This window comes from Oenanthe melanoleuca, chromosome 4 (genome assembly GCF_029582105.1).
Source record: "Oenanthe melanoleuca isolate GR-GAL-2019-014 chromosome 4, OMel1.0, whole genome shotgun sequence".
Taxonomy (NCBI): Eukaryota; Metazoa; Chordata; class Aves; order Passeriformes; family Muscicapidae; genus Oenanthe; species Oenanthe melanoleuca.
The window spans coordinates 26,656,214-26,677,964 of NC_079337.1; the positions used below are offsets into that span (position 1 = coordinate 26,656,214).

Genomic DNA, 21,751 nt, shown 5'->3' on the forward strand with positions numbered 1-21,751 from the left:
TGTCTCCTAAAGCTATTTTTGCTGGTTAATTTGTGGAACAGTTTGCCTTTTGTCATGAAATTTCAGAAGAAGAAAGTTCCCACTTTCTTTGAAGCCCTAATTACATATTTTTTTTCAAACTGTTACTCTCTTAGTAATCAGTAGTGCTTTCCAGAAGGGAGATTAAAGCTGACTTTAACAATGCCTCTCCTGTGACAGAAGAAATGGATGCAAAGTTAAAAAACCCTACATGGTAGGTGTCATCCATACACACTTCAGTAAGTGTATGTAAGATCACAGTGGAAATTTTTATTTTAATTTATTTTATTTTGTAAAAATAAGAGTTTGATGGAATAACTGAAAATTTTGGGAAGGAGAAGGCTGTTTGGTGACTGGTTGTGGGGTTATTTTGTTTTGCTATTTGCATTAATGGTCTTGGCACAGGAGAATTATGCTGAAGGGCACAAATATAAAATATTAGCAAAATCAAGATTCTCTGTGCACTGCAAGATTACAGGAAGGATCTGTAATCTTATTGTCTCATGTCAATTAAAAAGACAAATATGATCCCAGTATGCATCAGTCAGGTACTTAAAACAGAAGTACGGAAGTGCCAACATGGAAGGCAGTGGGGAATGAATTTAATTCTTGTTGCCTGAACTCCAAGATTTCCTCCGGTGCTAGTAAAGAGAAGGGGTTATAAGCATGAATAGGAAAAGGAAATGCTCCCTTATGAGGGAAGATTCGGTGTTTGAGGCTTTTGACCTACCAAAACAAAGTCTAAGAAGAATCAGTTTGTTGACTGCAAATACATCACTGAAGGAAGCATCAAATAAGAAGAGAGGTATTTAAAAAGCAGGAGTGTGTAGTTCAAAGAACAAATTGATCTTCACTGGGAGGCTGTGATTTCAGGGGGACTAGATTCACCAGCTCAAAAGAACCCCCTCTTGTAAAAAATGCAACCAGATATGATCAAAGAGCTTAGTATACCTGATTACATTTTATGAAGTAACTAAAATTCAAGGCACAGAAAGAGAAAACACAAAGGCAAAACTTCCAAACACACAACATCAAAAAACATCAAAACCTGTATTATGTGTCAGGAATGAAAGCTGCCATATCACAACAGTCAGAAACAAAGCAAATCCATGTCAAGAATATCTGATGAACTGAATGTATGTATGTATGATGAATGAATGTATGTAGTCAAAGTATGAACAAGAGGTCAAATGATAATATACAAGCAAGACAAACATTTTAGAGTGATTAAGTATGCCTAGTTAACTAACTAATACTCTTAAGCATATCCCATCTGGGAACTTCAAAGTGCCTCATAAAGCCTTAATGATCTACCTCTCATTAAAAATTATAGGTGCTTTATTTACTGTTTTACAGCTAAGAAACTGTGGACACTGATCCACTGCAGTACGGAAATATGCACTTAATACTAATTTTGATGAGTTTCCTGCCATGCACTTAAGTGCTTTGCTAGATCATAAATGTTCAATAGCCTATCCTCAGAATAACACAGCATATGAAATATGAATGAAGAATGAGGTTTAATGATCACCATGTCCCTCTATTTGCATACTGTTGATGGAATAAACAACAGAACACACCACTCAGCACCTTTAGTCAATCCATAAGTGATTCATGAATCATGATTTAGGAATCCCTGCTTCAGGAGATAAAAGAATTACAAGCTATCATCAGAATGTGCCACTGACAAAACAAAATGGGTCCATTATAGTAAGGGTGCCATCTTTGAGCCTACTCCTAAACTGACTACAACTGAGACAGATTTTCAAGGGAGCACTAATTTAAATAATGAGAGTATAGTAGCAGCACATAGAAGGTCCATGCATTTCAAAGCAGGTAGTACTTTGGTATGAGTAGACTTCAAACTCCAGTATGTCCAGTTCAGTGCCTACCCAAATACCAGTACTGAATTCCAGTGCAAAAGCAGATCTATAAAATATGAGGTATCTGTTCCTATGGCAAAATGAATTTTTACTTTCAGAGCATAGGTATGCTACTAAGAGTGAATTTGGAAAAATAATAACCAATACTTTTAATGACTATAATCAAAAATTTTGACCCTGCTTTCCCCCTCAGGCAAAAAAAAAAAACCAAAAACTTAGTAGTCATCAGTGCACTCTCAAATACGATCAACTCTGCTGTGGTATTGCTGTTAAGCTATTTTATGATGCCATTGAAGTACTGTGGAAGTGAATCAGAAATCTGGCAGTGAGCTCTCATATAGGCTCATAAATTAAAATCTATCATTTCAAAATAAAAACAACTGTGCATACAACTACATTGCTCATACCTCCTATCACAGCCAGAGTGACGCTTGATCATTATTAGTGGCAATAACATAATACAGCAAATTAATTTTTCATTTCTAGCTCTCTGAATGAAGAGGAAGACTTAAAAAGAGTAATCTGAGACCCATTCAAAGCAAAACCAAGGAGATCTTTTATATTTTAGCCAATGCAAAAAAAGTATCTATCAAGAAGAGTTTTTGAGAAAATTAAGTAGTGATGTATATCGTTACCATGAATAGTAAGTTTATGGCTATAACTTGGAGAAAGATCATTCTGAAACACTTCTGAAAGACGGTTCAATCACATTATAAATAAAGTTGGTTATACCTTTCTCTGCCTTTAATAACTTGCTGAAAAATGTGTTTCTAAGCAAGTTTCACCACAAACTCACAAATTAGTTAGGTCAGCACCTATCAACAGCTGAAGGGCACAGCAAAAGAATCTTACCACAAGAATAAGAAGCAAGCAAGGGCTAAAGAATACTCAGCACTAGAATACTAAACTCAGTGTCAGTACCCTCAGCCATTGGATATTTTCAAGCAAACAAGATAAATCAACATAAGACATGTAGATAATCACATTTATTAGAAATTATATTATATATTACAGAAATAACTAACATAAAAACTTACGTGGTATATAATCAACATAACCCTTCTTCTTGCCCTTTGTCTTGAACAAAATACATGCAAATATATTTACCTTTGCTCCATGTTTATGCAGAACTTCCATGACATCATTATGAGCTTTTTCAGCTGCAACATGTAAAGGTGTCATGAAACTAGAGGGGGGAAAATAAAAAGTGATGCATTAGTTTCACATTCCTAGTATGACAGAGGCCTTTAGAAAACTCAAACATTTCAGAAACCTACTCTTTGTTTTTCTCGTTTACATTTGCTCCTTTCCTGAGCAATAGTTCTGTAACTTGTTTCCTCTTCGGATGCAAAGCAGCCACAGCACAGTGCTGCAAAAAAAGTAAATATAAAGCATATTTAAACTACACAGATGATAAAGAGCTTTAAAAATACATTACTTCATCCCTTATTCTTCTAAAATCAGACTACAAAATTTACAAATAGAACTCATCATACTGAACAAAATACAGGTTAGTAATCAATGTAAAATTATTCTACTGAGAAAAACAACTTTATTTTAAATTTATCACTTAGAAAAAAAGCAGTATGGTTTCAACTACATTAACCAGCTATCAGGACAAAGCTGACACATAATAAACAAAGGAGGGAAAGACACAGAGTTTGAAGCAGCCTAACTTTCTACAGAGGGTCTCCAAAAGGGTCTGTAAGGATTCTGCTGCAAGTCAAATTGACAGGACTTGAGCATCACTTTGTTTCTTATGTTTCAATGAGTACTGACCTTGTTAATGGCCATTCGTGTCAGGGGTGTAAGGATCAGTCCAAAGTTTCTCTGATCTGCCTCATGACCATCATCAGAGACTGAGACCCCAGGACCCAATCACTTGCTCTGGACCTCAGTTCTGGCCTGGCCGAGGTGGATGCTTGCCAAGGGACTTTGTAGGTGTGCTTGCTGCTTGCCATGGTACGCTGCTCTCGAGCAGGGTACTGGTTATAGCGCCCTATTCCCGCACCTGTTTCTTGGGCAATGATATCCACATACAATAGTCCATAAATCTCCCCACCTTTTGGCCAGAGGCCACTCGCTTTGGAAAATGACTATAAAAAGTGACTTCTCAAAGAGGCTCTGAGATCTCTTTCTCCCCAACTGATGGAAGATGCTTCTATCGTCAGACGACTCGAGGATGACGTCCCTTCTGTTGATAGCAATATCCCCATCCTCTCTCTCTCTCCCTCCCTCTCCTCTTTTACTTCGTTTCCTTTATCTCTCTCTCTCTCCTCTATCACAAAGTTGCTGGCAAGCAATAAAGTGCATTGCTGTTTGCTGCAGAATATAACTTGAGTCCCTTGCTGTTTGTCTTTTTCACCCTGGGGTCAAAAGAACCACGACTCCTGCTCAGGTTGAGCGGATCGTGACAGCACCCAACTACAGATTATGTAATAAGCAAATCAGCTTACTTTTCTCTTAGAGTACCTTTTTTCCCATGCTATGAGAAAGATACACACTTTTAACACAGGGCTTCTCAATGCTCATGCCTGCCCTTGTGGGACCACACAGTCCTTTGCTAGGTGTAACTATTCTCCTAAATGTGGCTGGCATCTGTTGGTTTCTCAACAGTGGCCCTACCAATGCATTCCTAAAGCCTGGAATTACCACCATGGCTCCATATAAGTTTGAACACCCAGCTTTAATATCAAGTCCAGAAATGCTTATTTCAAGTTTGGACATCTCAAGATAGCAGACTATGAGAAATGGGAGAAACTTTTGGATTTTTCTGTTTTTATCTTTACCCACATTTTAAACCAGTAATCCATAAAAGGCAGTAAGTCTCCTGGAAGAGTTCTCTGACTTTCCAATAGCAAAGCTATAGCCTTTACAATTAGACAGACCCCAAACCCAATACTAATAGGTAGCACTAGTACCAATAACCATCTTTTGTCCAGTTTCAGCCATCATTATGAAATAACTTTCACTCAAGCTTCCACACTACCGTTAATCAGCAGGGCACATCCAAATTTTGTAAAGAAAAGCTTTGTAAATAAACATTAAGATCAACTTTTGCTCCGAAGAGTAGCAGCATTTTTAAGGCTTTGCAGAAAATATCCTGTCTCTATTTCCTATCTATATGATAAACAAGCCCTAAAACACACAAATGATGAAGTATTGCCAAACCTCAAAGAAACACTAAAACCTATGTCAGGTGTTTGCTTTGGCATTTTGGCTAATACAGCAGGGACCCCAGTGGCCCATGGAAAATGTTACCATGCTTAGGGCAGGAATAGCTCTGTTAGATTACACATAACCTCATCTGATCCTGGAAGCCAAGTCCCTTCATTTGGACTGGAGATGATTTGGAAATCATATGTACACCAGCCAAAAATTGAAAATTCACAATGAAGCACTTAGTGAACAGTGAACCAAACACATCAATAGAGCTAAAATATCCCATTTGGTCCAGCTGTCTCTGCAGAATCAGCAAGCAGAAAAGAGCAAAGAACATCACAGGACTACGAAGTGATCATTACACAGATAAAGAGATGCCACATAGCAGCAGCTGATAGAAAGAAAAGAATAACATCATCCCAAATTTCACACTGTCTTCACATTGAGCCTATAAACCTCTCTTCTCTACCTTGCTTCTAACTTCAGGCTGAGTCCTCTGCAGAGGAAACAGAGCATATGGATGCTTGGTACCCAACATGCAATGTTCTGATCACAATTGTAAAGTTTCCAACACTAAATATGCAGTTGCATGCCTGCAGCTGAGACCTGCCACTGGGAAGAAAATGTTCCATTGAAATAAAGTATCATAACTATAGCAATTTTAATAATACCATCAGTTTCAGCTTCAAAGTCTTCACTACATTTGAAATGGCTGTGTTCTTTGCTTCCATCGCTTCTTTAAAGAATTAAATAAGAGCAGGATAATGCCAAGAAAGTTTCAAAAGAGCCTTGTTTCTATAGCTAATGCGGTATTGTCAGTACTACTCCAAACTGTAAGACCCTGTGATATACACCTATTTTCACCACAATTTTATGTATCCTATAAAGAAAATTTGTAATTCAAGTTTGCTCACATAAAACATGAAGGAAACACTGGGCTACAAAAGTAAAATTTAACCCCATAAAAAAACCACACACCAACAGAAAAAGAGGTTTATAGGAAAAAATGCAAGAGAAATGAAAAATGAACAGGTGAAGAGTGGCTGGAGAGCTTCTGGAGAGCAGAAGGAAAGAAAAAGGTGATACAATAAATTATATTATGTTTTTTCTATAATGGAGATTTTATTTCAGTATAGGAAGTGTTCAATGTCAAATTCTCAATCTGAGATAATGAATGAATTTTCATAGTGTAGAAATAAAATTTGACTCCAGGCTACCAGCACATTTATCATAAAACAAATTGACTGTATAATCTCACCAGTGCAGTCTCATGTGACTGTGGCTGCTTAAAATTAATGATCTCCAAAGCAAGTGTCTTTTTCACTTTGGCTAGGTCTGCCTCTCTGGCTGCTTGCAGAAGAGAGTGTCCTTTGAATTCGTCTGTTAGAGGAAAAAAGAGATGTTTAATATTCAGTGAAATGTCACCTTTATTGTTACTGCAGAAAGACAGCTATACTCAATTGAGAGGAAAGAGGAGTGCTTCTGCAAGTCTTTGGGTGGCAGCTGACCTGAGACACAGAACATGAAAAGCTGTGCTGAAACCAAAGGGACATGCTAAAGGAGAGGGGAAGTTACAACTTGAGTTAAATCCTTACAGCTTTTTACCCCTTTATCCTCCACCCACTTGATATTAAATGCATATGTGACCTCTACATTACCCACATCTGTGTTCAAATGAGCACAATGCTATGAGATATTCTTAAGAAAATAAAGCGTTATATGTCAAAATCTTTATTGTATCTGCATGATAAATAATTCACTGTAAAGCCTAAGTATATATATAATTTCTATAAAATTATAAATAACAATAACAACAAAACCAACAATAATACATACATAAAATTTAGATATAAAATACTAAATTATATGTCTTAAAGAAAGCTAACTAGCAAAGCATTTGAAGCCAGTCTGCTCCAAAGATGAAACAAGTTTCGATAGCAGGCATATCTTTGCAAGTACAGATGGCTAATTTTGCTATTTCCAGATCTTATTTAGCTCAGCAACTAGTTCATTTTAGTTTTAAATAACTTTAAATTTGAAAAGAAGTGTTTCTCTGAAAATGTTTAGGCAAAAGGAAGGTTAGCAAAAATTATACCTGACCTTGGGAACTAGAAAAAAATACTTCAATTTCAGTAAGAATTTAAGCATTTTTGTCTCATAAACAAGCTTGAAATCCTAAGTTTGTTAATGAGGGGCTTTCTCCTCCCACCTTTGTTTTAATGTCGGGTTTAAATTTCTTTGTAAGCAAAGCATTACTCAAAGCACAAGTGCAAATAAATCTTGAAATAACAAATATAATGTAACTTCCCAAAGTATAAGACCAAACAACTCAAGAACTTAAAAAACCATTATATTTGGGGATGCAAATACAAGCTATCCCATCAAGATACTGTCAAATTTGACATAATGCTCACATTTGTTTACACATTTCAGTAGTGGATATTAATCAACACGTATCTTCCCTCATTGCTCTTGAGGATCTCTAAATACAGAAATAAACCAAAGTTGAAATCGGTTTTGTTTTGGTTTTTTTTCCTGTTAATTTAAATAAATACTAAATTAACCTTCCCCAGAGTCAAAAGCCTTAGCCCAGGACTCAGAGTAGAGAAGTACCTAAAAGATACTAATGCCCTCCTCCTTTCTTCTAGACCAACATTTTCTGCAGCACATGATCTCACCATTTTCCCCTGCAAAGAATAGTGACTAGACTGAAACCTGATTAGCTGTGATTGTGAGTAGTGCAGGATAACATTATTAATGTCTGGGGGCTTCTACTATATTGGAAAGGTGAAAGACAAAATCAAAAACTTATTTATAATTGAGAATCTAATTCTCAAGAAGTTTTCTGTAACTTCATAATGCTCTGTTTCCATATATGTCTCATTTAATTACCTTTTACATTTTATAAGAGTCAGGAAACAAATCCCCCAAAGGCAGAAAGCAAAGGAATACAAATTAAAATAAGAGTTGAAATATTGGTTTGTAAACAGCATAAGGAATTGCAAAGACTACAAAAGAAGGTGATGGAATTTCTATCTCAGAGGTTGCACACTGAGGCTACCTACCTTCTGTAAGTTTCTAAATGCAATATACAGAGCCTCAATATAGAGGCTCCTGTCTGACTGAACTGGACTTAAAACATAAAAAACCCCATGGTCACTGATTCAGCAGTGCCTTAATAATTCTAAACTTCAGAAAAGCAGGCAAAATGACAAATGATGTATCTGTGCACTTCAAAGCACATGGCACAGCTGCAGCTACTCTGCTGCTTTGCATCCACTTCTAAAGCTCAAGGAAGGTGACCTGGAAGAAAAGCATCCCTTTTCACCCACCAACAAGTGCTTTCAGTCTGGAAACACTTACAGGTCAGTCTCTCCCTGAGCTCAGGTGTTGGAGCCATGTCAACCGCACTCTTGCCGTGGCAGTTGACCAAGGTGGGATCAGCGCCATGGCTCAGCAGGAGGGAGCAGACCTCCACACGGTTCTTGGAAGCAGCCTCGTGCAATGGGGTGAATTGCCAGAGGTCCATAGCATTCACACAGGCACCGTGCTAGCACAGCAAAAAAAGCCTTGGATTAGTAAGAAATCATCTTCAAAAACTAAAATGCTTACAAATTTTAATTTTATTATAAAAATTGGTTCAAATCACTCATGTATAAACACACAGACACAAAAAATTTAATTAAAAATACTGTTGAATCCGTGAAAAAAAATTGGAATTTCTGTGTGAGCTGATTTTTGAACAGAAAGATTCAACCCTACTGTCAGTCCAAAGAAATTAGATAAGGAAAAAAACACATATACTGTTCCAATAAAGACCTAAAGTTGCTGGCTTTTGAAATGACAATATGATGTTTGAAACCTATTACTAGTAGGAAAAGAAACTCTGATATAAACAGTTCATATCCCATCTAACACATCTACATTAACAGCAATTACTTTCCATCCTTCTGCTTACCTTAAGCAGCAGCTCTGTAACCTCATAGTGTCCATAAGAACATGCATTATGAAGAGGCACAAGACCACTGCATGGAGGAAGAAGGCAAATGTCAAATTTTTTTAAAGGGGCATTTCTAAAGGAGGAGCAATCTTCTCATTACTGATCAAATTAAAGTTAAAATATTTAAACAGTTAGAGATTTTAAAATTAGGATTTACAAACTAATAGGAAAATCTGACTTCCCAAATAACATGCTACTTAAGAGTGACATAAAACTTGGGGTTTTGTGGCTTGGTTTTTGGAGGTTTTTGTTGTTTTTTTTTTTTTTTTTTTTTTGTTTTTTGTTTTTTTTTGGTTCGGTTTTGGTTTTTTTTGTTGGTTTTTTTTTTTTTTTTTTTTTTTTTTTTTTTTTTTTTTTTTTTTTTTTGTTTTTGCTTTTTTGGTTTTTTTGGTTTTTTTTTTGGTTTTTTTTGCTTTAACAGGCCACAGATGTTTAATCTACCATTAAGACTAGCATTAACTGGCTGTGACATGGTCTTTCTTGAAGCTATTAAGGAGGAGGGAAAGTCCCATTCCACATTCAACTTCCTCAGCAGTGCTCTGCTTCTGCCTGAATAACAACTCCTGTTTAAAATGCTATGTGAAAGGCAAAACTCCCCAGACAACACTAACATAACTCCTGGGTATTTTATGAAGATGTACAAATATCCTTAGAAAGCAGGCACAAATTGTTGCTCTAGACTGTAGAATTACTTGATTTTCCCCTATGTTTTACAATACAATCTATTTAACTGTTCAAGATATTTCTAAGATAGTCCCTGTAATTTTTGTAGAGCTATATTACTGCAGGCCATACTTAAAAATGACACTAGTAAAGTAAATAACAAGGATTTAGTCACAACCACAAGATGCAATAAAAGTAATGCATTGAAAAGGAGATAAGAGATAGGCAATTACTGCAGAGGATAAAATGAGTTTAGTTCAAGCCAAACATGACTCCAGTTAACTAGACTAGTTATGGCTCAACAGATCAGTACACATAATACATAAAAACTATAATTAACCCCATAATACCTATGAAAAATACAGGAGGCAATTCCCAGCACTGTAAAATCAACTCAGAGAGAATTAGGACAGAAAGTATTAGAAAGCAATAAAATAAACTTAATTTTAAGGTGGATGCTCTCAGCAACACATTTATCACAGGAGAGGAGAATTTGTTTGGGGGAAATTCTTCAGACTGCTTTTTCCATCATTACTTTTCTTAATTACAGCCTATGGATGCACATGTGAGACACAGAAAGACTATCCGTTCCACAGAGCACTCAAAATTATGTCCCCTTCCAAAATGATGATCGTCTCAAAGGACTGAGGAGGGCTTCAAGGCCTGTCAGGAAAGACAATTGCTGCAGCAATGCACCTGGCCACTTCTGCAGCATCCCCTCCCCTTCCCTCTTCCAGCACAACAGCTGTAAGGGAAAGAAAAGACCAGTGGAGAAAGAGCCTTGGCTGGGCTTCTCTTTGGAAGTACCTAGAAGTGGTGACTATTTTGAAAATACAGAACAATTCCTAAGCACTTTCTCTGAATTGACTCCATTGAAGAGAACCTAAGAGTTCTATAAAATCAGTAGCCTAATTTAGCTCCTTAAATGAAAAGCGACAGTTATTTATAGCCTATCTACTTTTAAATTATATATGAGTAAGAAACAGCAAGGTAAAACAAAACACCACACTGATTCTAAATGTGTGAAGATGCTAAAAAAAGTGGGCGCTTACTAGGACACTAGATATTTCTAAATATGTTTGGGTTGTTTTAAAGTTCAGTACAGAGTATTGAAAGGTCTTCCTTTCTCTGTTTGCTTTTCCTCCCCTCCTGCTCCACCTCTGAGTTTAAGTTCAACTTAACTACCTTTCATACATTCCAAGCAAATTGTTCAAAACTCATTACAGTACCTGCACTGGAACTTTCCACCAACTGATGCTGAAACTTTGGAAAGGTGCAAAATACCTTCAATTTGCTTAAACAGTGGTGGATCTACCAAAGTAGGTATTATATAGAGCTTTACTGTAGGACTTTTGTGGTTTAATTTTTGTGGGTTTTTTTGGGGGGGCTGGAGGGAAGTTGTTTTGTCTTCTGTTTTGGTGTGGGGGAGGTTGTGGTGTGTTTTGGTTTTCTGTGGTTTTGTGGAAGTTTTTGGGTATGTGTTTGCTTTTTGACTTGCGTAGTATGTCATTATGCATTTAACAACAGTACTGTTAAAAAAAGCCATTGGGGTAAATGGAGAGATGAAAGAGCTGCAATTAGTCAAAGTTTAAGATATTAAATACACTTACATAGTTTTTGAGAGAACGGGAAAAAAAAGGAAGAAACTAAAAAAGTTTAAAACCTCTTCTAACACTAGGCTGGACTCAGCAGAAAATTAAAATACAGGAAGTGCCTCAAGTTTGCAGCTAGAGACAACACACACGTATCTTACTTCTATGGATTCTGAATACAAAATGTATGCCTTTAGCTGGGAGCCCAATTTCTACAACATTACAATTAAGCCTTCCAATCCAAGTGTCATGAAAATCATCTTCTTCGAGCTCAGAAATGTATGGCTGAGAATACCGCACAGCACGTATCATTTCAGATTTCTGACTGCTGTGCACTCTGCTGATATTTTACGTAACTACCAACCCTAATGCAAAAACAGAATAGCCTCTACTGTATCCTGATTTTTGCTGTCAGCTTCCATGAAGATAGATCTACAAAGACCACTAGCTGGGAGCACATGAGCATTATTGATGTTACTTGGAATTACATACATATATATGAAACAGGATAATGAGACCACAGGTAAGTTTTTCAATGCACATCTTTCACTAAGCTCTTGGATCTTTTCCCCATCACCTTTCCAAAAATAATGCTGTTAGTCAATAATTTCAAAGGGTAGTCTGTGAATGGAAGCAAAGATCAAAGTTTGGAAAAAATTTTAAAGGTGTAAAAGAAGACTTAAAACAAGTGCAATCACAATTAATCTGAAGCACACTCAGATTATGGAAGCAAATATCGTGTTCTTAGACCACTATTTAAGATTATACTGCAACACGAACCAAAGAAATAATTCTTTATTTTGACTAATACAAAACCACTGCTGAAACCAGGTAATAAATCAATTAATTTTACATACCCTTTGTCCTTTGCATGTACATCTGCACCATGCTGAAGCAGAAGCTGGACTATGCGAACTCTGTTGTAGCCAGCTGCCAGGTGTAAAGGAGTGGACTGCAAAACAAAAGATGAAGAATGTGAGTCACATCAATCTGAAGTCCTGTATTTCCTGCCATTAAAATACTCTTAGTTTATCTTATACATTGTGCCAGTTTAAGTTAAAGTACCCTTCGTGATTAGCTCAATTAAGAAATACACAGCATGTGCAGGCCCCTCCTTTTGTCAAAACAAAAAAATATGCCTTAAGGTGGATAAGAATACAGGCAACCCCCTAAGGCAATTACAGCCTCTTAATTTAAAGCTAATTTTAAAAATCATTGTCATCATCCTCATTTCTGCACCAAAAAAGTATCCATACATGTTCTGTACTGTGCTGTGGTAAGACAAAGAGCAAATTGTACGCAGATTGCAATTTCCTGCAAAATACAAGTCTGCAGTAATAATGCATCTTGCTGCATAATAACAGAGAAATAACACCTTTCTCCATGGCTAACTTGTACGAATTTTAATGGAAAGCTTTTGAGTTGACAGCAGTAATTCCCCTTGAAGTTTATTCTAAAAAGCTTTTTATTATGAAACAAATTTTGTGTGCTGTCTCAGCCTGGGGGGACTGCTTTCTTACAAAAATGGATGATTCTGTTTTCTCTTTTCCAAGGCTGAGAAGCAGAGAATTTTAAAGGGATCTTTGTTACAATTTATTTTTTGTATACAACCAAATGATACTATTTTCTTACAGTAAAACACCATACATAAAGCAGTTTGAAGCATGGGAAAGCTTACATATCTCACTGTATTATGCCAAGTATAGATTTACTGTCAGTATTAAAACATCGTATTACAAGGGGAGATGTCACATTTCACTATTATGAAGAGGTTAAAGAACAAAAAATCAAGACAAATGGTCTCATCTGTGATAAACAGCAACAAGTACTATACATTCAAAAACAGCACAGATTTCCAGGAACACATATGTAATATGACCATAACTTGGGAGCAGTCTGTATTATATTTTACTAAAGTCTCAACACTTTGCTATTTTGCTTCAGAAAGAGAAACCACTTTGACAATACCAAGTGTCCTGTGTATCATATTGAGGACACAGGCTGTACTATCAGAAATGACAGCATAGGGTATCTCTTAGAAAAAACATCTGGGAAACTCAGTAATTTTAAGTTTCCATAAGACCTGTCTTCAGAATTATCTGTACTCAAGATAAGGACCTCTAACGAAGATCACCAGAGTGTTTCCAAGATACAAAATAACAGTAACGACGTGTCCAACCTTTTAGTTGTTTGACTATGCAAAGGAATCTATCACTCTGTTTAAGGCTTCTACTACTGAATTAACAACTTACACTGATCTAGAAGGCAAAGGCAATATATTCTTTTTATATCTGCCCCTATTGTAAAATAACTGTCTTCAGCATATCATAATGAAAATGTGGATAAGGATGATGCTGCTATTGATGTTAATAGAATAGTTCACTACTGTTAATTCTGACAGTTGCCTTGGCTTGGTTACTAAATCCAGTTTTATCAATTGAATTAGAAATCCAGAAAACCTAAAATTAATTTGAAATGGTCTATATACTTTGTCTATTCAAAGGTCTAGACTCTGGAGAAACTGGAGCCCAGCATTAAATAGTTGAACATTGCAGGATGCTTTAACCTCACTACAGTTAGACTACATCTATTCTTGTCTGCGTGCCAGTTCTAAAAAAACGATGGCAGACTTCCAAAATGATCCTTTATTCGTAGGAAACATTATTAACAGAGATGTTCTCAATAAAGACACTTAATTCCAGAGTCTTGCTCACTCCTTAAAATTAAGAGAAAAACTATTATGACTCAGGCTGGAACTGTACACTTCGTATTTCTAGGGTTAATAGACCAGCATTTGCCAAATAACTTCATTAGAGAAGAACCCCAAAACTTTTCAAGTTTATAGCCACTCAAAAAGTAGCATAAATTAAGCAAATCAGTGTTAACCCAAATCTTCAGACAACTTATATCCTTGTCTTTCAAAAAGATGAGCTACTTCCTTCCCTACTTGAGCAAGAGCACGCAGACACTCCAGACCCATGATTTAAATACAGAGTATTTTGTCTTGCCCAGCACACAAGCAATTATTTATCTGCAGCCAGGCACCTGACGTGTGTGATGGCAGCTCACAGAAGCTTCAGCAAAGCTGAGTGCCACGCTGCGGCCACCCCTCCACAGAGAATCCACTCCCTACGCTCATTCCTGGAGACAGGGCTGAGATCTCCACCAGGCAGCATGCTTCAACACTGCAACTGCAAACACTGCTGGAGAGGCAGGCAGTTAAGAGGACCAGAAAGACCACTTCACTGATGGGCAAATATATGTTTATATATACTTCAGGAAGGAGAAAGCAGGAAGATTCTGTCTCCATGATTTTTAAAAACTTCTTTTCTCATAAGAAAGAGCATTCATTAATATCATAGATAAAAGAGGTAAAAATAATAATGTGGAGTTACAATTTTGTACGCTAATTACAGAATCTAGGTACCTAAAAGATAATACTGTGCTACATGAAGTACTCGTTACATGACATTATGAGCCCTCAAAAAAAAGTGAACAATACAGAGTGATTCTTAAAATTAACATGCTATTTATATAGCATCAGGGAAGGAAAAACTAAATACCATTGACAGCAATGTCTACTGCACCTGCATTACTTAATATTAAGAAAACAGGTTTAATTAACTTATCAATTAACCCCTCCTCCCATATGTTGCAAAACTTGGCAACACTTATCAACAAAAATCCTTAGAGGGCACTTACCTACACATTCACAGTTACCAAGCCAATCACACTGTCTTAACTTGCTAGTGTAATTAAAGAGTATAACTCAATTTTTTTTAAGCAAAGTAGACCATCATGCAAGATGCTCGTATTATTTGAAAGTTTTATGGCAGCTGCAACTGAGCCAAAGCAGGTACTGAGCACTTTAAGGAACATCACTGTACACAAGATGGCAATCGCTGTCAATCTATATACCTACTATTTATAGTAAGGTAGGTGCTTTAGCCTGCAGTCTTGTTGACAATGTGTTGCCTGGGAATACAGAAAATGTGTTTTTTAGATTTGAAATTGTTCTCAGTGAGCCTTAGGTATTCTTGCACTGGTAAATTACAAACAGCTGATTTGATAACCCCTGTTCAAGGTGAGCCACCTTGGACTTACCATCCCCTGTTCATCTGCACCAAACAAAAGAGGCCCTGAGGGATCTCCAACGCTACAGGCTCTGAGCAGCTTCTGCTAAAATCTGAAAATTTGTTTCAACAAACTGTCCACAGGCAAGGTGTGAGCATTAGCTCCAAGCACCATCCATTTCCCTTCCTATCTTGCTAGAGAGTCTTCAGCAGCTCTCAGGCGGTAATGCTGCCACTGCCTCAGAAGAAAGTTTCATTTCAAATTCAAATTACACATTTTAAGGTCAATTTTAAACCGAGGGATCTTATGTAACTATCTTATATTATGCATTATCTGCATGATTAATAACAGCTGCAGGAACTGTTTTAAAAACTAGTATCTCCTGTTCTTGTTTCCTATTGCCAAAATCTTTATATAATGCTACCTGATAAAAATCTTAATATATGTGTTTCTCTCATTCTCAACTTGCCATTCCAAAGGCTATTAAAATCAATATTATTACATAAATAATGTCTCATCATACATATTATTTACATCACTATACAGTGATTTAGAATTACCATAAATTCATTCAATTGTCTACAGGAAGGCACTGTCATCATAATAAAGAGGCAACATTGATTTTAACAGCCAGCTCTGGCCTTCACATATGGCTACACTCATGCTCAGGTCCCCACAGGGATATGCACCAGTAAGGGTAGCTCTTACACAGATGGGGAAACAAGTAAAGCTTGGCAAAAAAATACCTAAGGATACTTGTATGCTTATTGCTAACTCTTCTACAACACTCCGCTGACAGAGGACACAAAAAAAAAAAAAAAAAAAAAAAAAAAAAAAAAAAAAAAAAAAGAGGGAGGAGGCAGCATTTTAAAATGTTTCATGCAGACTTTAATATTTGTGACTTTTTATATCATGTCTATAATCATCTTAAGGTTTAGTAGATTTGGAAATTGCAGGTTTGCAGCAAACTCCCATTTAACAAAAGTAGTTTAAAAAAACCCCTTTATTCTACTCAGATCATACTGCCCTTAGAAAACAGCAAAAAAAAAATACCTTAAAACTCCTGTAGTTTGTCATACAAACTCCCTTCAGAGAACTGTTTCACCTCCTTTGAATTAAGGGAAGAGCACAGGGGTTTCTAATCGCAGAAGGGACCTTTGGTTCATAGTTTTGCATAAAACTGTTTTGAAAGATGTCCTGACTTCTGGCAAACCAAACAACCTTTTCTTTACTGTGTTAGAATTTATGACAGAATCTTTCTTTCCAGTCACAGTAGTCTGTGCTTGATACTGCTCTCTTGCAGTCATCTCTAAAATGAACCACATCAATCATGAGGGTACATCAGGAAGACATTGCAGATGCAAGTGAAGTACCTCCTGTCACCACTTTATCATTCTGATTAATGGGGTAAGAAAAAAAGTTGCACCACCACCACAGTCTTACAGACACATTCCTAAACTTTTCCACTGTGGAAATGATCAGGCTTTTCTTTTGTTGCGCAGATACCAACTTGCATTCTAATTTAAAGCAGTGCACCCATCTTACACCTTCATTTTAAATGAATTTGGAAGCTTAGCTCATTAACATTTGTTTATATTGTGCCAAGACTGAACATTAATACAAAATATCTCCTTCTATAAACACATATTTCAAATAACTCAAAATAATTATTCTATATTCATGCTATAATGCTCTTACACATTTGGTACTACAGAAATAAAGTTCCCTAACCCTGACTGAAGAATTATGCTTTCAACGAGCAGGAAAATGGCTGTGCTTCTGTTCAGCAGCCACATGACTTGTCACCCTAATCATGTCGCATCTTTGGTCATTTTATAGCAGTACTGAGTTATTTAAATTCATGGTTGACAATTATGCTTTAGGGACAAACTTATAGATGCGCTGCTTCAGGAAAACAAGCAGTGTCCGACTGCTGACTGTAGATGAGCTAGCTGCAACTCCAGAGATAAGCACAGGGATGAAGAGCTTAAACTATTTACGTAAAAAAAAAAAAAAAACTAAACAAGAAACAAACAACCAACCCTACAAACAAACAGTTCCTAAAGACAAGAATTACAAAGTTATTAACGAAGACATTTCTCACTCTACTATTTCGAGTGGTAATTTAACTGCTTCATCAGCAGAATACATACATTAGTAATTAATTAGACTATTGAACTGGACAGGCTTAGTATAGTAAAATTCTGAAAAACATCATGTCACATATTTCACATACTGCTTTCTAACAGCTAATGACAGAGAAAATGAACAGCTCATCAATTCAGAATTTGCAAGTCACACAGAATATTAATTTAGAGATCTGGTATATCAGATGATCTCTGGGCAGATGGGGGGTGGTGGTGAGGAACCAACTGTTTTGAGCTGTAAACCAGCAAAGACAAAACCAGATGTATTACACAGATACAGCAGTGCTAGGGCAAGTATCAATGGGCAAGAATATTCATAAATTTGAGGAAAAGAGTTAAAAAACACAGGAGGGGAAGACTAGAAATACTGTACATACATTGACAGAGTAAGGCCTCACTTGGAAGAGTTTTACTTGGGTTACAGATCAGCTCCTCATATCCAGTAAGTATTCAAATCTATTCCTTCTCAGGGGACTGTACTATCCAAACTACTGAATGGTTCTCTAGTAGAACTGACCTTTGAGAGACAACACAAGTTTCTGACTGTATGTCTGCACCGCTAAGATCGCATTACAAGGGTTGGCATCCACACATTAACATAGTGACTGTTGTACTGCAACTTGGGATAAGTGTTGACAAATAAGGGGGCAAGAGATTTATGAGAGAAAATCTTTTTCAATCACCTGCATGCCTAGGGTAGTACCGACAGGATGACAGGCATGATCCTGCACAGGAGGAGACAAAGAAATAAGTGGAGTGTCTCCATCTCAAGGTTAAAAGAAGGTAGAACAGGAAATCACAGAATCAACTAGGCTGGAAAAGACCTTAGAGATCGAGTCCAACCTGGGACCAAATACCACCTTGTCAACTAGACCATGGCACTGAGTGCCACACCCAGTTTCTTCTTAAACAGCTCCAGGGATGGTGACTCCACCAGCTCCTTGGGCAGCCCATTCCAATGACCAATCACTCCTTCTGTGAAGAAATTCTTCCTAATGTCCAAATTAAACGTCCCCTGGTGCAGCTTAACGCTCTGTCCTCTTGTCCTGCTGTTGGTTGCCTGGGAGAAGAGACTGACCCTCACCTGACCACACTCTCCTTTCAGGAAGTTGTACAGTGATACGGTCTCTTCTGAGCCTCCTTTTCTCCATGCTAAACAACCCCAACTCCCTCAGCTGCTCCTCACAGGATTTGTGCTCCAGACCCTTCACCACCCTTGTTGCCCTTCTCTGGACATGCACCTCAACATTCTTCCTAAACTGAAGGGCCCAGAACAGGACACAGCAATCAAGGTGTGGCCTTAGCAGTGCCGAGTCCAGGGCAAGAATGACCTCCCTGATCCTGCTGATACATGCCAGGATGCTGTTGGCCTTCTTGGCTGACTGGGTACTCTGCTGGCTCATATTCAGCTGCTGTCAACCAGAACCCTCAGGTCCCTTTCTGACTGGCTGCTGTCCCCAGCCTGTAGTGCTGCAGGGGGTTGTCATTACTTTAAGATCCAAACCTAGAAGCATTAACTAAGGGTGAAAAGGAAAAAGCTGGGAGAGACACTTAAAATCTTTAAATAGGAACGCCATTATCTCTGAAGGATTTTACAAATAGCAGATCCCATAAATGGGGCACTAGTAACCTCTGACCTCCTCCTAAACCAGAATTAAAACGCAACACATCCTCCCTTCCCCAAAACTCTTCTTGCATATATCTCAAACACCACTTGACAAAACAGTTCCACGGAGGATGCGCCAGAAAAACTGAGTAACACTCCTCACAAAACCACAGTGTTCTCAGAAAAGTGATCTTTACAAGAATTTCTTCCATTTCTACGTGCATATGATGAAGGTGTAGCTGGGAATGGAACTGCAATGTGAAAAAGAAATTCTGGGGCTTTCACCATGAAGTAGCATTTGTAGTTTTCCCAAATTCAGAAGCAGAGAATACATCTCTGGCAGCTCTCAATGACACAGGGAGAGAAATTTTCAAGTGGATTATCAGAGAAGCAGAGGAGTATATGCTGTTTCTTTAGTGATAGATGCTGACAGCTGAGGGAATAGTGGCTTGCTGAGCTACATAAAGAAAATACTGGAGTAAAGATCCACTCTCCTCTCCTAAGGGAATGCAGCTGATGTTATTTAACACTCAAAAGAGATCTATGCTGGCTTGAAAGATATGGCAGAACACTACACAAAAACTACTTAAAGCATCATTGTGTCCAGTCCAGCCATTTTTGTCAAGTTGAAGATGCACACTGAAGCACCAGAAAACCAAAACTGCTGGGTTTTTTTTTTGCTGTTGCATTCTCTTCTTTTACCACTTGCTATCAAAATCTTCATAGAGTCATACAATATACTGAGTTTCAAGGGACCCATCATTGAGTCCAACTCCTGGCCCTGCACAGGATGCCCCAAGAAGCACACCAGGTGCCTGAGAGTGTTTTTTATGTTGTGGCACCCAGAACTGCCCCCAGCACTCGAGGTGAGGCCGCCCCAGTGCAGAACTGAGCGGGACAACCCCCTCCCTTCCCTGGCTGTGCCTAATGCGCCCAGGACAGGTTCGGCCTCCTGGCTGCCAGGCACAATGACTCACATTCAACTGCCATTCACCAGGACCCCTTTCCACAACACTGCTCTCCAGCATCTCATTCCTCAGTCTATATGCACCTCAATGTCTTTCCTACAAGAGTGAATTAGCAATCTTTCATTTCCTTTTCTTTTTATCTATCATATTATTTTTACTACTTCTCCTATTCATCTTTATGTGTTTACATTGCTTCTCCATCTTTCCCTTCCAAACAGAAACTTTCCAGGCTTCAGTTCATAATATTTTCACTGTATTAAGGAATAAATTAATTTGACCATTCCCTCTGTTAACATGGCTTCAAATCAGCACTTCACTCATTTTATTGAAACTGAGGTCAGAATAAACTGTTACGAGCAACACTTGCATATTGACTGAATTTCAGCTCCAGTGCTGAGTATGAAATAAATATTTATACCTTATATTTTGGAATTTAATTAAAAAACAAAATATAAAATAATTAATAAAATTAAATATACAAAATACTCTTTTTGCATTACAGTGATAATTTTCAAATTTTAGAATTAAATTAATAATAATCCAATCAAATAGCCTTCACCATTCCTTTGAAGAGCAGCCTTGCAAAGTACAGGGAAAATGGCAGAGAATTTATCTTGTGATTCCAATTGAAAAGCAATGGTTATTAGAATATTAATATTCTAAAGAATTTCATCTGTAAGAAATAAGTTTCTTTTATAAGTAGTGGCATATAATATTACTTAGAAAAGACTAATCAAATCACCTCGATTTTCTTGTTCATGAATGACACATCCATCATCCATTACAATGCCTTATTTTGGCATTTTCCTCCCTTTTCATCCTTTATCTGCTGCCTGCTCAGTCAACTTAAACAATAATTTTAGAAATGGTTATGTAAATACATCTCTATTTGCACAATAAGTATTTGCACTTCTTTTCATTTAGAACTAAACTGATCACCCTAAATTATCCACACAACCTCTGAAGTCAATGATGGGGTCGTATGAGCAAGTGATAACTGCTGTGCTGGAAGAAATCAGAGAGGCAGCAAAGGCAGAAAACACAAGGGCTTTGGGTGACCTAAGAGGTGATTGTTTGGATGCTATCAGTGACTCTTCTACAGATAAAGTGGCTAGGGAAGGCCACAAGGATAAATGCAACTACGGGGATGGTACCAAATGACACTTGAAGCAAAACCTTTCAGTAGAAATTGTCTTTAATAGCAGCTATAACACACTCAGATTCAACTTATCTACAGAGAAAATGCTTGCTAAAATAATCCAACATGAGACATCAACCTTCATAAAGTGAAGCTATGAAAAAATTGGCAATTTTTTAAAAATAAGCAATTTTAAAAACAAGAATTGGTAGGTAAGAAAATTATGTCCTTACAGACAGCATAAAAGCTACTAATGAAGATAATACTGGAGACACTTTGCTAATGCATACCTTCTACTGGGAAGGGCTTCATATACCAAAAGAAGCCAGTATGACCAATAGCAGGTTAAAAGAGTTCACTAGAATTAAGAGGACATTCAAAAAGCTGAATTTACAAGCTGGAGAAAAACACAAGGACCACAAACTCCAGTGGTTTAGAGGTAAAAATACAAGTAGACAGGCTAAAACAGTTTAAGTAGTAACTGGTGAAATTAATTCAAA

At 37.2% G+C, this 21,751-nt stretch overlaps 1 protein-coding gene across 1 annotated transcript in view; it reads right to left on the bottom strand.

Moving 5' to 3' along the window:
- Positions 1–21,751, bottom strand: part of TNKS (tankyrase) — a 145,271-nt gene that overhangs the window by 36,449 nt on the left and 87,071 nt on the right. The window contains exons 6-11 of the mRNA XM_056489026.1: positions 12,176–12,270; positions 9,022–9,088; positions 8,427–8,613; positions 6,322–6,443; positions 3,179–3,270; positions 3,009–3,087 (exon numbers count right to left, since the gene is read on the bottom strand). Of these exons, the coding sequence (XP_056345001.1) occupies positions 3,009–3,087; positions 3,179–3,270; positions 6,322–6,443; positions 8,427–8,613; positions 9,022–9,088; positions 12,176–12,270 (642 nt within the window). The remainder of the gene's footprint in view (positions 1–3,008; positions 3,088–3,178; positions 3,271–6,321; positions 6,444–8,426; positions 8,614–9,021; positions 9,089–12,175; positions 12,271–21,751) is intronic.